This window comes from Aplysia californica, unplaced genomic scaffold (genome assembly GCF_000002075.1).
Source record: "Aplysia californica isolate F4 #8 unplaced genomic scaffold, AplCal3.0 scaffold00433, whole genome shotgun sequence".
Lineage (NCBI taxonomy): Eukaryota > Metazoa > Mollusca > Gastropoda > Aplysiida > Aplysiidae > Aplysia > Aplysia californica.
Genome location: NW_004797703.1, coordinates 293,880 through 310,972, shown reverse-complemented (window position 1 = coordinate 310,972; position 17,093 = coordinate 293,880). Strand labels below are relative to the sequence as shown.

At 38.4% G+C, this 17,093-nt stretch overlaps 1 protein-coding gene across 3 annotated transcripts in view; it reads right to left on the bottom strand.

The window, feature by feature from the left end:
- Positions 1–653: 653 nt before the first annotated feature.
- The window catches only part of LOC101851287 (MFS-type transporter SLC18B1), a 43,416-nt gene continuing 26,976 nt past the window's right edge, over positions 654–17,093 (bottom strand). For all 3 annotated transcript variants that reach the window (XM_005104727.2, XM_035971419.1, XM_005104728.3), the window contains 6 exons: positions 11,564–11,658; positions 9,191–9,286; positions 8,085–8,159; positions 6,269–6,362; positions 5,240–5,429; positions 654–4,256 (listed from right to left, as the gene is read on the bottom strand). In XM_005104727.2, the coding sequence (XP_005104784.1) occupies positions 4,198–4,256; positions 5,240–5,429; positions 6,269–6,362; positions 8,085–8,159; positions 9,191–9,286; positions 11,564–11,658 (609 nt within the window). In that variant the 3' untranslated portion in view covers positions 654–4,197. The remainder of the gene's footprint in view (positions 4,257–5,239; positions 5,430–6,268; positions 6,363–8,084; positions 8,160–9,190; positions 9,287–11,563; positions 11,659–17,093) is intronic.

The window sequence follows — 17,093 nt, the reverse complement described above, 5'->3', positions numbered from 1 at the left end:
AAAGTTACTGACAGTGCATGTATTTTGAACCTGAATAATTACTAATGAGACCTGTGTACTCAACAGGTTTTGGTCAATATGGCCTAACATAAGTAAGGACTGGCAAGCTAGCCGCATTTAATAATGATTGTTGAATAGTAAATAAAATTTTAGTTTGCAATTCTTAAAGTATTTGTATTTTAGACGAAACCAAAAGGTGCCTTACTGACAAGCACATATTTTAAACCTGAATAATTACTAGATCTAATGAGACCTGTGTATTCAACAGGTTTCGGTCAAAAGGGCCTAACCTAAGTACGGCTAGCCACTTCGAACAAAAATTAGAAAGATAAAGTTATACATATTCATGGAACCATTAAAAATATTTACTATGAATAAAAAATTTTCAATCGGGTAAATAGATTAAACAAATTTTTTTAAAAACTTGAGATAAATGTATACATATTTAAAGAACATAAAAAATATTCCCTGTGAAAAAAATTTATACATATTCATGAAAATACATATTTAAAGAACATAAAAAATAAAAAACAACCCCCCCCCAACAAAAAAACCCATTAAAAAATGGAGATATAGGCCTACATATTTAAAGAACCATTAGAAATATTCACTGTGAACAAAATTTTCATAACAACACTGGCTGTTTTTAAATACTCAAGAAACTCAAGGTGTGAAAAAAAGTGACGATGTTGCTTAAGGCTTAAGCAATAGGCCCTATCATGCCATTTTGGGCAGACAGCTGCTAGGTCTTTCCACGATGAAGACAGCTCCCGATAGCCATAGCCCTGGCCACAGGACACAGACACACATCTGCAGTTATTTAAAAAAACACACAGCATACACAATTTTAACAGTTTTACAGGAGAGCTAAAAAACTGAAAGTTGTTCCCAAGAAAACAGCTTTAGCTTTAATTAAGAAAATAAAGAACTTATATTATCAAAATTGTATTCTTAAAAACATTGACTTGAGATATTATTTGCAAAGAGTTTGGTCTCTTGGCAACAACATTCAGTTTTTTTGGATCTTCTGTAAAATTGTAAAAACTGAAAATACTGTATTTTTACAAAATGAAGGCAGACATACACGTCATGCACATATGCTGCCCTAAGCTGACAAAACGTTTTCTTTCATTTTTGGCGCCAAATTTTTTTTTATTTGCTAAATCAATAGCCCGGCAAAAATCGTTTTTATAGACCAAAACATTCCTGATACTCTGACGTACAATGTTTATAAATGTGAAACCTAGGGTCAAACTACTAGTATGTGAAAAAATTAAAGTGAAACTGTGACAAGTTTTTGAATAAATTAGCATCAAAATTTTGGAAGAAAGCCTTTTTAAATGGTTACACTGACCAAACGTATTTTTATTTCGAAACTGTGTGAATAAGAAAAAGGTGTTTTGTCAGTGTATGGCAGCACAGGTAAAAGCTTTTCTACACACAACTGAAAGAATACATGCTGCTGTGGTGCCAGTTTAAAGTGTGTTTAGGAGCATTTGAAATGTGACTCTGGGTTTCACATTTACACGCATAAAAACCATTTTCCACAAAACTCAAGTTAGGGAGGAACCGGCGAGTCATATTATACATATATAATATGCAAGTAATGAAACGGGAAGGGGTTATTTGTACAAGGGACTGACCTAAACAGGTGTCTGCTAGAGTCGGTATAACAGTATGAGTGTGAGACAGAATGTGTGTGTGTATGTGTGTGTGTGAGGGTGTGAATGTGTGTGTGTGCGTGTGTGTGTTATATAAAGGGCATCTCATAAGGGCTAAAAATATACTGAGTTGCAAATGTTCTGTCACACCCACCTTCAAAGTATAATAACTTATTAAACTTATTTACTGTTCAACGTAGCCGAGCGAAATTCGGTACACATGCTCTTCATTCATTTTCTGTCAACATGTCATAAAGAGAATTGACCAGTATCTTTCCTTATTCAAGGGAGATAATTTTATTCATACTGACCCTTGATAAAAACCATATCAAAGTTTGCCCAGTGTTGCGTGTGGCCTCTTCCAGCTTGATTTACTGCTACGAAACGTATGTTCATTCCCTGAATTAACGTCCTTATGGTTGCTTGAGGAATCCCTTGCCATTCTTTGCGAAGTGCAGCCTAATATCAGTATCTGGTGAGTTTGCACAGTTATAGACTGTTTTAACCCTCTAGTCAAGGTCTTATTTTAGGTGTTCTGTTAGGGAGAAGGCTTGTTGATCTTGCAGGCCAGTCCAGAACATTGATTTGATGAGTTTAAAAGAGTTTTGACTGATCATGGCTGCATGGGGTCGGACGTTGTCCTTTTGGCACATTCCATCATCCATGGCATGTAGGGCTGGACATTGTGATGAAGAATTTTGACACAGTCAGTCGCTCTCTGGGGTTGCTTTGAATAGTGACCAAATGTGTACGATGAAGAGCAGGAGGGATTCCATCCCACTCTATCCCACATCAGTCACCAAATTGGTCTGTTTGGTGGACAATGGCTTCGTGAACCCTCTATCCTCTTTTTGTTAACACTTTTTCTCTTCCATCAAAGCCACGAATAAAAAACCTGGACCATTGCAAAATAGAACACTCTATCAACTTGTCTGGTTCCATCACCAACGTTGGTGCATCAAAATTTGGCGATCTCTTCAATGAAACGGAGTCACAATAGGTGATCACACAAAGGGCGATAATCACGCAATCGAGGGCCACATAAATGTCCGATAATGTTGTTTTAAGACAGTCCGAAGTACCTGGTGGTCTATGCACTTAGTTGGAACGGATTTTGGACATGGGTGTGGACAATAACCCAATTCAGGCGCCGAGTTGTCACCCTTGGCAAGCCATGCCTAGACCTGTCTTGGACAGTTCCAATGGTGTCAAAATGCTTGTTTAAGCATTAGATGGTTTTTCTGCACACATTTACTTGTCTTGCAACAATAGAAACCGCAATTCCAGAATTTATATATGCTCAGTGCATTCGCGTGCTGCATTTGTCAGTTTAGTTATTTTGAAAAGAGGGGAACAAATAACCCAATGGTGAAAAAGCCCGGATTATTAAGGGGCGTAAGGCGTATTTACACATTGTCTTTGTGATTCAAAGCAAATTTTGACTGTAGGATGCATTGATTTCACCGCATATCGTGAAAAAACAATACCAACACTTGGCCCACGCACAACTTCCGGTTTCTGACTTCGTCAGTCTCCGCATGTACCAAGAGTCTCAGAAGTCACACAAATAATAATTTTTCAGATTTAGTGCAATTCTTACAATTAAGAGAAAACAACTGTAGTACAATGGGTGGGACAGAACTTTTGCAACTCAGTATACTAGCAAATAGCACAAGTCTAGATCTACAAATATTCGAGAGATAAACAAAAACATTTATCTCTTACTCTCCAGATGAATATAATGTATTGAAGACACACAATCTTTCTAGAAAATATCCAAGGCACTCTTTGCACCTTCATCAACAAGGAGAGTTCCCTGAGCGTACATAGTGACTGGACCTGGAACACGTCATTACCCATTTAGTACTGCTACACTACTATTCTCTAAATTCTTTGTTAAAACATGGATGAGCAACACACATGGAGAGCAGAAATTACTGCTGTAAAATTTTTTCCGTCACTGTCAGGGTTCGAACCAGGGACCTATTGAATGAGAGACGAACATCGTACCACTAGACCACGAGAATCTTCTAGTAGTCTTACACCAAGCAGGTGATAAATACCTATAATATTGTGACTACACAGGGGCAGATAGGAACAGCACGCTGTGAGAGAAGACTCTGACGTGTTGCAATGTTCATACTCACAACACAACTGTTGCTTTTGCTATGCATGCTGTTGTAGTTACTGACCCTGTAAAGTACGAGTGCCCCAACTTCTATCCTCCTCTAGGAAATGGTGGACACAGGATCTTTTCAATACTACCGACCACTACTAACAATAATAATAATTGCATTCATATAGCGCATATATATCCACGCTCAACAGCATGCTCTATGCACTTTACATCTATTATTACCCCAGCAGACCCTAAAACCCCAGAAACATGCTTGGCTCCCCAGGAAGCCTGCAATACAATACTTTGAAAGGTGTGTCGTTCCGTTGAATGCATTTTCAGCGTCTGGTCTCAGTGACAATAGTCAGATTCTCAGTTGCATTTGTGTACGTGTGCTGGATGTGTTGTCAAATTAACAGGCTATACAGACGGGTGGGACACTGACCGCATGAAGGTTGGATTGCTTCGTCTTCTGTCCACTGCAAGAAACACAACAGAAACAGAAAAAGGAGTAAATAAAGAGCTTCACTATTTTCCCATCAACCAATGCACCCAAAGCTATATTAGTGTAATTACTTCAATCGTTATTTAAATGACAGATCCAGTTGCAGAGAAACAATCACAGAGGGCAGCAAATCCCAAGAGTTTTCTTAGCAGGAAAAACTGAAGCCAAGAGAGAAGCCAGTAAGCTGGGCAAATCAACAAGTGAAAATGGAGATTTTAAATGCTCTAAATGGGGTAAAGTAAACTTTTCTCAGCCAGAACTGGTTTCATTGGCTATAGTAGAAGCCACAGGTCATCTAAATCCATATTTCTTCTATTTTCTTTATGATATATTCTCCTCTGAAGATCTTCAAGTTTCAACCATTATTCATCCTGCTGTATTCTATTCCTTCATTCGTCCACTAACCTACCGTATCATTTTCCCACTACCAAAACTGAAAATATTCAAGTCGGTATAAAAATATATAGAAACCTTTCGAAATCTGACTGTGGTTGCCTGAAGGCACTGAGCCCAAAGAAGTAGAAAATAATGATCACATGCATAAAAGTTACTTGTACTGAAGAATCAGCAGTTGACCACCCTTGAGATCTAGTGAAAAAGAAGAAGAAGAAGAAGAAGAAGAAGAAGAAGAAGAAGAAGAAGAAGAAGAAGAAGAAGGAGAAGGAGAAGGAGAAGGAGAAGGAGAAGGAGAAGGAGAAGGAGAAGGAGAAGAAGAAGGAGAAGGAGAAGAAGAAGAAGAAGAAGAAGAAGAAGAAGAAGAAGAAGAAGAAGAAGAAGAAGAAGAAGAAGAAGAAGAAGAAGAAGAAGAGAGAGAGAGAGAGGAGAGAGAGGAGAGAGAGAGAGAGAGGAGGAGGAGGAGGAGGAGGAGGAGGAGGAGGAGAAGAAGAAGAAGAAGAAGAAGAAAAAGAAAAAGAAGAAGAAGAAGGTGAATACAGTCATAGTAAGATGCCAACATACCATTTTCATTATGCGATCTGCTGCTAACGCTTGATAAGGAACCATGGGACAGGACCACTTCAGGGTCTAGGAGAGCCTGCCTGTCATTTTCATCTATTGGTAAACTAGTGTAGTGAGAGACAGCTTCCGGTCCATTGTCAGCTTTCCGTCTTATTCTCCGCAGGGTGAAATATATGACGACGCAAATCATCTGTGGAGGAGGAAGAGGTAGTTGTGAGGTAGCCTGTTAAGGAATTTTAAAAAGGGACACCCTGAAATAAAAAATAGGTCATTACATTTGACTGGGTAATGAGAACACATCAATTGATTGAGTAAAAAGAAACACATTGGTATAAACTATTGTTTAGATTGACTGAGTAAAAAAGAAAGACATCGACATCATAAATATCGTTTAGATAGACTGAGTAAAAAAGAAAGACATCGACATCATAAATATCGTTTAGATAGACTGAGTAAAAAAGAAAGACATCGATATCATAAATATCGTTTAGATTGACTGAGTAAAAAAGAAAGACATCGACATCATAAATATTGTTTAGATTGACTGAGTAAAAAAGAAAGACATCGACATCATAAATATCGTTTAGATTGACTGAGTAAAAAAGAAAGACATCGACATCATAAATATTGTTTAGATAGACTGAGTAAAAAAGAAAGACATCGACATAATAAATATTGTTTAGATTGACTGAGTAAAAAGAAACACACAGACATAAAAGCAGGCATTCGGTACTGTGAAAAAGTAAGACAACAGACAGTTTAAACAGAGGGGAAAAAAATTAGTAGTAGGATCTACCAATAGCACCGTCCACCTAGCTGAGAGCTTAAGGGTTCTTTTTTGTTTTAGTAAGAGTTTTATGGCACTTGCAACACTAAAAGGTCACAAAGTGCTGAAAATTAGGTGTGTTACAAGAGCGTAACAAACTCAAAAAAGACGGAGGGTAAGGTTTCTCAAGTCCATGTTGGACTGATAACAAGAACAATAATAACAACAACAGCGACTTTATTAAAACATGCGAAGATACTCACAGCTGCAAAGTGAATACAGCTGACGATGACAGCCGCCCAGTCAAATCCAAGCTGCTCCACCGCCGTGCTGCCCAAAGTGGGGCCTACGAATGCACTGAGAAAAGGCCACTAGATGCTTTATTTTTAAATTTTAGTCAGAGTTTTATGGCATTTACAATGCAATAAAGTTATAATATATGAGGCAGCTTGGTGGAATCAGGCTCTTGTCAAAATAATCAAAGTGAAGAAACTTGCATTTTTCCGCAGATTTGTGAATTTTTATCAAATTTTTGTTTTTTGGCACAACACCTTTCATGCCCATTAAAGAACTAATTTCTGTGTGGATTTTGCTTAAAAACGTTGATTAAAGGCACAAAAAATGTAAATTTTCAGTTACCAGGGACTCTTAAGCTAAGGAAATAACTAATCTTTGGCGGCCATTTTCTCACTAATTTTACCTCTGAAAAAAGGTTACCCCACCTCCTTCATTCGCAAATATCTCGACTTGTATTCAAGGTAAATGCATATTTTTTTCATTGAAATAAAGACAAGTGAACAAGCTTTAAGATGACACCAATAACTCTACATGCCCCAAAATTGACGAGACCCTGATTCCACTACGCTGCCTCACAATTGTAAAAGTGCCGGAGATTAGAGGTGTTACAAGAGAGCAACAAAGACAAAAAAAGAAGGAGAGATGAGGAATGTAACAGTACCATGTTTCGTACAATATTGTTTCGTACCCTAATGCTTTGACTATGATTAGTACAGTGGAGTCCACTTATAACGAGTCCGGAAAAAACGAGAAGTCTGTTATAAAGACTTTATTCTAAAACCCCGTTTTTTTCTCCCCTTTACCTTTGTGAATAAAATACTGCGATAGTGCTATCAAACAAACAAGCTAGTCGTTTATGGCGGAATATTGCTGCTGCTGTGCTCAGTGCATAGGCCATTGCAAAACCTCGCCAGTTAAGAAACTTGTTGGTGATCTTGCCAAACAAACAATAGGAGAGAGAGCCCATGTGTGTCAACAAGGTATTGAGCTTTTAGTACATCAGTGTAATGGTTTGCTGTGTGGGATGGGGAAGAAGTTATATCGTTTAAAAACTTAGACAAAAATGCAAATTTCTTAACCGACACCGGAAGAGCTGCTTCAAGGCTCATTAACTCCGTGACCCCGAGCTGGGGAGATCTGGCGTGCTGCTGAATCTCGCTGACTAAAAGTAACAGAATCGGGCAGAAAGCGACGCCATGAAAAGTATACCAATGACATGTTGATAGGTATTCACAAAACAACAAATAAAATGTGAGGCATTGTGGTGAAATCAGGCGCTTCTCAAAATAATGAAATCTGAAAATTGGCATTTTTCGGCCAGTTTGGACATTTATTTCGAATTTTTGTCCTTTGGCTCAACACCTTGTATGTCTATTCACAAACACTTTTAAGTGTGGATTTTTACGGGAAAATGTTGATTAAAGGCACCAAAAAATGTCAATTAGCAGTTTCCAAGGATTCTTAAGCTACGGAAGTCACCAAACTTTGATGGACATTTTCTCGATAATTTTACTCCTGAAACCAGGCGACCCCACCTCCTTCAATCTCACATATCTCGACTTCTATTCAAGATAAACGGATATTCTTTCATCGAAAGCAAAGCAACCAAATAATCTTTAAGATGATACCAATAACGCCGTATGTCCAAAAATTGACGAACGCCGGATTCCATTGTGTCGGGACACAAATGATTATCTATAATTGAAATAGAACTAACCATTCTCTTCCAGACACGATTTTTTGTGTGAGCGTGTGTATGAACAAAATTCTATTTCTACTTACCCCAAACAAAACAGAGAGTTGAAGAGACCAGAGACGATGCCATATGTGTCTAGATTGTCTTCAAAACCAATCTCCCTGAGGTGGAACGAAAGAGGGAATGAGTTTCAATACAGTAAATCAAGGGTGTCAAACTCAATTGCTCAGCGGGCCAAAATCAACCCAAAGTTATAATAATAATAATAACAAATCAAGACATACCGAGAGACTACAGATTCTCACTTTTATGCAACTTTGTCAGAGCCGAGTGTTTGGTGTATGTTGATTAATTTTAGTAAAAGTTTTACAGCATTTGCAACACAATAAGATCATATAAGTGTCGAAGATCAAAGGTGTTACAAGAGAGTAACAACAAACACAAAACAGAAGGAGGAGAGATTAGACAATAGATGTTTGAAGGGAAAGAAGGAGCAGACCACACAAGGGCACCAGCCTACCGCCAACTTGACGTCTTTTCTTAGCAAAAAATTTACTTAAGTTGGAGTAAAGTTCTGTGTTATGATGATTCTCAGGATGAGCTACCTAAAATTCTCTTGTGAACGGGTTATAACATTGTTCATCTCATCCGATATAGCTCTCAGGCCTTGGATTTGACAACTGTGCTGTGAATATCTTACGTCATAATTGTATCATTTAGGATGTGGGAATCTTTAACCCTACTGGCAGGGAAAATCAGTATCAAGACCAATATTACAATATTTATCAATAATATATAAATATATATATCTTTCCCATATAAGGAACTGAACACACACCTACTTCAACACAGATCTACCATGAGAGAAGCAAAGCAAATAACCATCCATAAAGATGCCTAACAAAATGAAAGAAAGAAATTTGATCAATATAATCATAGTGGCTTGTATCAAACAGGATGCACAGCTGAGAGAGAACTGCGACAACAATGCTGTATTTGCGTGTGTGCGTGTGTGCGTGTGTGTGTGTGTGTGTGTGTGTGTGTGTGTGTGTGTGTGTGTGTGTGCATGCACGCGCACGCGCTTGCATGTGTGCGTGCGTGCGAGAGTGCTTGCGTTTGTGCGGGCGTGTGTGTGAGGTTCAGCATCGAAAGTGAAGTAAGACAACACAAACTTGGACTGTAGAGAACTTACTGGGCACCAATGACCAGGCACTTCATGGTGGGAACCACAGCACAGCCGATGCAGAAGCCGACAAACACCAGGCCAAGAATAACTGACCACAACTCACTGGAAGAAAAACACAGAGAAAGTGCATAAAAGATAAGATAATATTTTATTAAACCAGAGGGAAATTTTTCTTGGCAGTACAGGACCGTAAAAACACATGCAGGTATACATCAAAATTAAAATGATATATTACTCTCATTAAAATTCAATATGAAAAGAGAAGTAAAGCTGACTAAAAGTACATATCACATCAGATGCATCATTCAACCACATGCAGGAATTTTATTACAAGACCTATAGAGAAGATCTGTAAGAGCCTTGTCGCCACTGAGCAGTGCCTGAAGTATACAGCTTTTAAACAATGAGACTTCAAACATTTTAAAGACAAGTCTTTATTGTCCATATTCTGGCACTTTGGTTTGGTGTTTCACCACGTACACACATGTACCCACACACACACTCTCACTAGAAAAATAGAAGATGAAAAGGATCAGAAGTGACTAACTCAGAAGAAAACAGGAGATGAAAAAAGACATGAATAATATAGGTGTTTTTTTTAAAGAACATCCGAGGAGACAAATGAGTGGCATACTGATCTTGAGCTGAGCTGGGAAGCAAGATATATATGAAGCTCCTGTCTTGCCTCGTTGCCATCATCATCATCATCATCATTACAAACCAAACAATTTTCCCATTTTTTTGCTTTGTTTTTCTTGAAGCATGACAATTTGTTGGCACATTTTTTTAAATGTAACGTATAAATATTGGCACCAAATCAGGACACAGGACAAAAAGAAAGTTCCTGTCATGTCAACAGGTGGAGCAATACCCCCCATTGGTAGTTATTACGCCACTACACTTATTTTTTTTTCATATATATAAAGTTAACACCTGTATACAGTGGAATCTTGTTATAATGAGAGGGGGGGGCCGGTGCAAAATGTCCGTTATAGCAGGATTCTCGTTATAAGGGATGCTGTGATAAATTTAATGGAAATAATAAAGTAAGCCTAATCTATGAGTTTGATGTTCTGTTTATTTCTTTTTGTTATCTCCCCTGATGATGATTCTGTTCAGCATGACCTCTAGGTCTTGCTTGATGAAAAATCAAATCAGGTATCTTTCTTTAGTGCTAGCGATGTTGACAGCTCGTCATTGACGATCGGAAAGAAAGGGCTCTAGGCTAACTCACCCGTGGTGTTATTCCCCACCCCACCATACCCTGTGGTGCGTTCCGTCTGCATGCGCCCGTCACACATTCGCTCCATCCATCACAGCACTGGTACCTCTCCATCCCCGCATCAGAGAAGCAAGAGGCATGGTAGGCCTAGATAATCTAGGCTAAGCTGGCCTATCACGCAATGCCCTCTGCTTGTTTGCGCATGCCACACCCTCCCCACTCATTCACTCCGTTCTTCGTTGTTGGGACACGTGGGCTCTCCTTTTCTTTGTTTCGCTAGATCACCAAAAGTAATTCAACTGGCAAGTTTATAAATGTATAATTGGCCTGTGCGCTGTGCATAGCAGCAGCTATATTCCACTATAACCCACTTGCGTGTTTGTCTGATTGTGCTGTAGCAGTATTTTATTTACAAAGATAAAGAAGGGAAAAAACAGGGTTTTAGAATAGTTTTATAACAGACTTCTCATTATTTCAGGACTCATTATAAGTGGACTCCACTGTATCATATTTATTATACATACTATCCAATCTTACTTGAAGACAATTTGTCGAGCACGGGTAGAAAAAAAAAGCCCAGAGGATAGGATCGGCTTTCTAAATGACAAGTTTGTGTCTGAACAGGGCTTCGTTTAGTTTTTAGTTTAAGTAAAACTTTAACGGTACCTGCAACACCAATAAGTTAAAAAGTGCTGAGTACTAGAGATATTGCCAGACAGTAGTATGCAGGTAAAAGAAGGAGAGACGATAGATATTTGATAGGAAAGAAAGAGCAAACCATACTAATCACCCATGAAAAATTGCTGAGTTCATAAAAAGGCTAAAAACAAAGTTTTTAATTTTAGTACGAGTTTTACGACTCTTACAACACAATAAGGTCAAATAAGTGTTGAAGATTAGAGGTGCTACAAGAGATTTACAAACATACAAAAAGAAGGAGGAAAGAAAAGGACGATAGATGTTTGATAGGAAAGAAGGTGCAAACCAGACCAGAGCACCCACCATTCACCCACAGATAATTTTTAACATGCGGAGAAAAGATAGAAAGAGAGATAAGGATGATAGATGTTTGATAGGACAGAAGGAGTGACCATGAAAATCACTCAGGAAAATATGCTGAAGTCATACAAAAGCTTAAAACAAACTAAGATACTTACAATGGGATGAAAGGGAGGAATGGAGCTGGGCCCACAAAGAGATAGCCAACACCACACACAAGGTTACCAAGAATCAACAGAGGGGCTTGGATGTTCTGTGGAGCAGAAAATATTCACATCCTAGTCTTTTTCTTCTTCTTTTTCTTTGCATTCCTCTGCTAGACCATATGGGTAGTTGACTGCTGGTTCTTCAACCTGTGGTGAAACGCATTTTACAAATGTGACCGGTTTTCCTACTTAGAAGGGTCCCTTAAATTGCCTTCAGGCAGCCACATTCCAATATCGAAGGTACTCCTACATGTTTTTTATATTGACTACAGTATCTTCAGTTTTGAAGGAAATTTTTAATTTAGGTGGTGGCCGAAGTCTACTTTTTTTTATTATAGGGACACCAAGGGATCTTTTACACGCACATGGGGGATCTCCCATCATCTGATGACATTCTGTGGCATCAAACTAGTAATGATTGTCCCCGGACAATCAAACATACCTGGAAATGACAGAGAAGGCACACTTGCCAAATGGGGATCTAGACAGGAACAACCCAACATTCCAACCTCATACAACACTGCAAAACAAATCATTAAAAACAACAACAAACATGATTGGATGAACAGATGGGTCCTGGGAAAGACAGGCAGAGCAGTTTTCAAACATAGGACCACAACAAAAAGGAAGGACAATATCAACCACATACAGAGAAAGAAACAGACCACAATCTTCCGCCTACGAACAGAACATATACAAATCAACTTCCACCTGAACGAAATAAACCCAGAACTTCCCCCAATGTGTCCCTTGTGTGACTATGATGCAATGCATATGAGACTGTGGATCATCACCTGTTCCACTGCACAGCCCTAAATGACATCAGAGCTACCCTTCTCCCTCCGAGACCTAACATTGACAACACACTCTATGGAACATTACAGCAACTGCAGCAAACCAGCACTTATCACTACATGGCATTGGACAGAAGGGCGAGAGCTGCTGGGCCCACTAAATCTAAAACTGTAGGTTACCTATAAGAGGGTCCATAGCTATACAAAGTAAGGTAGAACCATTCAAGAGTTTGAAAACAGCACACTAGTCTTAACACTGCACCCTCTACAAAACTAATGGAGAAAAAGTGTATGCTGGAAGATAAGGTAAGATAAGATTTTATTGATCGCTTGAAAAAGAAAGTTGCCGCAACATGGTAAATACATACAAGCACATGCACTTGTCAACACACACACACACACACACAGACACATAAACACACACATACACACACACTTATATCAACATACATGGACAAACACACAGAAATAGCCAGTGCTATACAGAGCAGAACCAACTTCATAGACGAGCTATTTGTCTCTGATGCCTTATTTCAGGTGCATTTTTGGGGACGGAGTTGTAGTAGAGAGATGGGCGACTATATGATAGAAGTCAGTTGGTGCCTGGAGAAAGCAGAACAAAGGGAGAGAAGTAGAACCTACCAGTGGTTCCCTCCAATCACCAACTTTTAGTTTTTAGTATTAATAAGCATTTTACATACAGTACTTGCAAAACAATTAGGTCATAAAAGTGCCAAAGATGAGAGGCGTTACAAGATAGTAACAAACACAAAAAAAGGAGCAGAGATAAGGATGATAGACGTTTGATAGGAAAGAAGGAGCAGACCACACTAGGGCACCCGCTGTCCCCCCACCACCAACTTTTTGAGGTGGTCATGCACTTGGCCAGACTGTATAAAGTAATCAAGGTATTCAAGTTTTGAGAAACTTATTCTACAACAGAAATTGGACGTCAATCTGACCATTTCTCACACCGGCAATTTGCCTTTGGTAAAACAGTCGGAATTGTAAAGATGGCCACCCATTATCGAGGAGGTCATCTTAGACAGGTGGAAGTTTTGGACAGTGTCATTACGATATGGGAGAAACACAGGGGGAGAAGTGAAGGGTTTGTTTGTACAAGCCAAGTGACTGTCTTGAACATGTGGCTAGTTGTTAGAACATGTTTGACTATATAATAAAAAAAATTAAAACTTTTAATTGAGCATACCGGTAGCATCTGCTAGTGGAGTACTGATAGATTCTTTATTGAACACTGACAAATTTTGAAAGGGACCCTCTGTATCAGTGTGTTAACCTCAGTCTTCATCTAAGCAGAAACAGCAGAGGGAGAGGAAAGAGGTATGATCTATCAGTAGCACCCACCAAACACCCATAATGTATAAATATCTGCCACATCTCCCCATTTTTCAAAGTAATAAAACTGTGATATGTTTGTTTGTTTCTTTGTCTGAGTAAAGAGTTACTCATTTACATAAAAGCAGTCACTTAGCGCAGAAAAGAGGTAAAACAGACAGACAGAAACAATAACAAGTAAAGAAAAGAAGCAGAACCTATCAGTGGCACCCCCCAACCACCTGCCATTTTGTTATAAGAAAATTAAAGTGTTGAAGAGATAACAGAAACAACAAAGGATAGTAAAGAAGTAGAACCTACTACTGGCGCCCTCTAACCATCTTTTTTTGATCAAACAACTTCATACAATCTCAAACCCACCTAAAAATGACAAAGAGAGCAGATACTTCCTTTGCAAAAAGGTTAATGTCCCCGCATCCTTGAGAAAGATAAAAAAAACTAGGTCAAGGGACACGATGTAACATCCCCCCTCAACGACACGCTATGTCTGTCAGATTGCCAAACTGAGGACCCTCGGAGTCTCAATTCATCTACTGCAGGATCTCCATTAACCCTTTCAGGACATATCACTAAAGGATCGGCCCCCACAGCTGGTAATTTCTGTATATTACATCATTCAAGACTCGTTCTGAAACAGTCTCCACAACTTCTTCCTCCAACACACGCTATTGACACCATTACATTTATCAACAGAGATCAGTGAAGCTTGTTTGTACACTTGAGAAACAAGAAGCACATCCGCCTGATAAGGTAGAGTGTTTCAGTTTCACCATATCCACTTATTCTGTTCAATATGAACCATACTTTCCTGTCTATCAACAATCCCAACTGTTCTACTCTGGATAAGAATAGGCAATTTGCCAGAATAATAAACGTTTAAAAAAAATGGCTTTACTAGTAGCATACGACCAGTTTCCAGTTGTTGTTGCTATGTCAATATAATTCTAATTTCGTTTTAATAAATAATTTTATATTTGTTGCAATTTTGTCACATGACTTTGAATTCAGTGTACAGATCCATTGAAGGATTATTTTTGACATTCTCAATTTATGGTTCATTTAGGCCTTAGGTGCCCATTTTGAGTTAATTTTTACAACTTTATTTCTTATTTTCAAATACATGTACCCAAGTTACTTAACTCATAATGATAGCAATATATACTAATATGATATCAATTCAACAAATGCAACTTCCCCAAGGCAGAAAACATTAAAGAAAAAAAGTTGGTTCACTTGTACTCGGATAACCAGATCCAGCAGCTTAACCATATACCACAAATACTTTGCTAGATGAATTTGTTTGATTTTTTTCAAGGGTTGGAGTGGGACAGGAAGAAAAGATGAAAGTATAGTTTATTGCATAGAGGCTTGCATACAGAAAGGAGGTTAATAAAAAGAATTTAAAGGCACAAAGTTTGTAAAACCAACACATTTTTGGAAAAAGACACATTTAAAGGCCATTGACATAACATATCAATTTTATTCAGCCCTTCATCAAAAGATTTTGCGTTGATGACTCTGACTCTGAAAGGCACAAACCAAATGCCTGCCAGCCCCAATCCCTTGCATTGCTTGCTCCACTAGAGCCAGTTTTCTTCCAAAAAGCCTCACAAATTTCACAACAAAGTTTAAGCTGATTCATAATTTGTGCATACGCAATAGTGACAGTCTGTGAACGGTCATTTCTTTACCGCAAACTTTGGGTTTTACCATTATTTTTGTCATTAAATGCACTTATCTTATTTTATGATTATATAAAAGGAGTATATAATGAAATTGCAACCCACAGGCGAGGAATTTGAAACACAAGCAAAGATAGTACAAGACAAGATGGGCCACTTCTCTCTTTGAGCCAATTAAAAAAGTGTCCTCAAAATTTGGTGGCGCCCTCTTCACAAAAGCGCACTCTTTGCGAACAGAGTTATCCTACTTGAGTTTTAAAAAATCAAAGTGAAACTAGCAAGTTTTGGAATAAATTTCGGAAGAACGCTTTTTAAAAATGGTTATGCTGACAAAAAACCTCTTCCGGAGGAAATGGAGACGGTTTTCTTAGTTTAATTTGACTTTAGAATGAAGGGCGAGAGGTCATTAAAATAAAAAAAACCCTAAAACTCCGCACTGAACGTACCCGAACTGCTGATGAACAGCAGTCGATCTGCGCACGCAAGGAGGTGCTATTCCTATTCTTCTTCTGGAAAAACGAAAGAGAGCTTCAAAACAGACTGCAGCGCCATCTGAAGCAAAGAGCATACTTCCTGCGGACACTTTTTAGGCTGAGTGGCCCATCTTGTCTTGTACTATCTTTTACACAAGCCTATAGCATCAAAAACACTTTCAACGTAGAAACGTAACTTATATAGAAAGTACAATAAATTTAAACTTTTCAAATCATCTAAACTGAATGTATTCAAAGAAGTCTTCAATTTTATTTGGAAATCGTTTGTTCACAAACTTCACGATGAGCCACTGGTGTGCAGACCAGCTATGAGAGCTTTCTTGTTTTGAAACTGTGCTATTACTTGACGACTCAGCAGACGACGTGATGTTAAGGATTTGATTCAGTAGACAAAAGCAATATTATGAGTTGGGAAGAATCACAGAAGGTGAGTTGCATAGAAATTGAAACACTGACAAAGTAGGAAAAGTGACAAAATTGGAACACCCACTGTACCGTACACTCATTTATTCTTCTTCTTTTATCCGCCGCTTATACCCTTTTGGGTGTCGCAGATCGTACACTCATTTATTACCCCGAAAAAAGTAAGCCAGGGAAACAAAAAAAAAGCCAATGAGTAAAACAGGACCTAAAATGAGCAACCACCAACCATCTGCTCAGGATTTTAAAAATCTTACTCCCACTTTTGAGTTAAGACAAAAACATTGGTACAATAAACTATGTCATTTGGCACTGAGATAAAGCAAGACAGATTGACAGAAACAAAAGAGGGAAAGTAAAGAAGAAAAGGTTTAATAACACCCCTTGCAAGAGTGTAAGGTTATTTATGAGTAGGGACCTCCAAATTTTTCTCCATCTCTGAAAGAACAAATCCAAATGAGAAAATTAGGGTAAAGTCAAGTGCCCTTTTTTTAGGACACTATGTCGGACCTAGCTGAGCCTGAAACCTCAAACTATCTGACTCAACTCCCATTTTTGAGAATGCTATAAGTAGTGGGTTTTTGGTCTTGCAATACACTGCATTGCGAATGGAACAGGGTGCTGAACCTTGCTTACTAGCAAAAACATCTTTACTAAAAGAGAGATTGAAAGAAACAGAAGGAAAGGAGAGAAAGAGAGAGAGAGAGAGAGAGAGAGAGTGAGAGAGAGAGAGAGA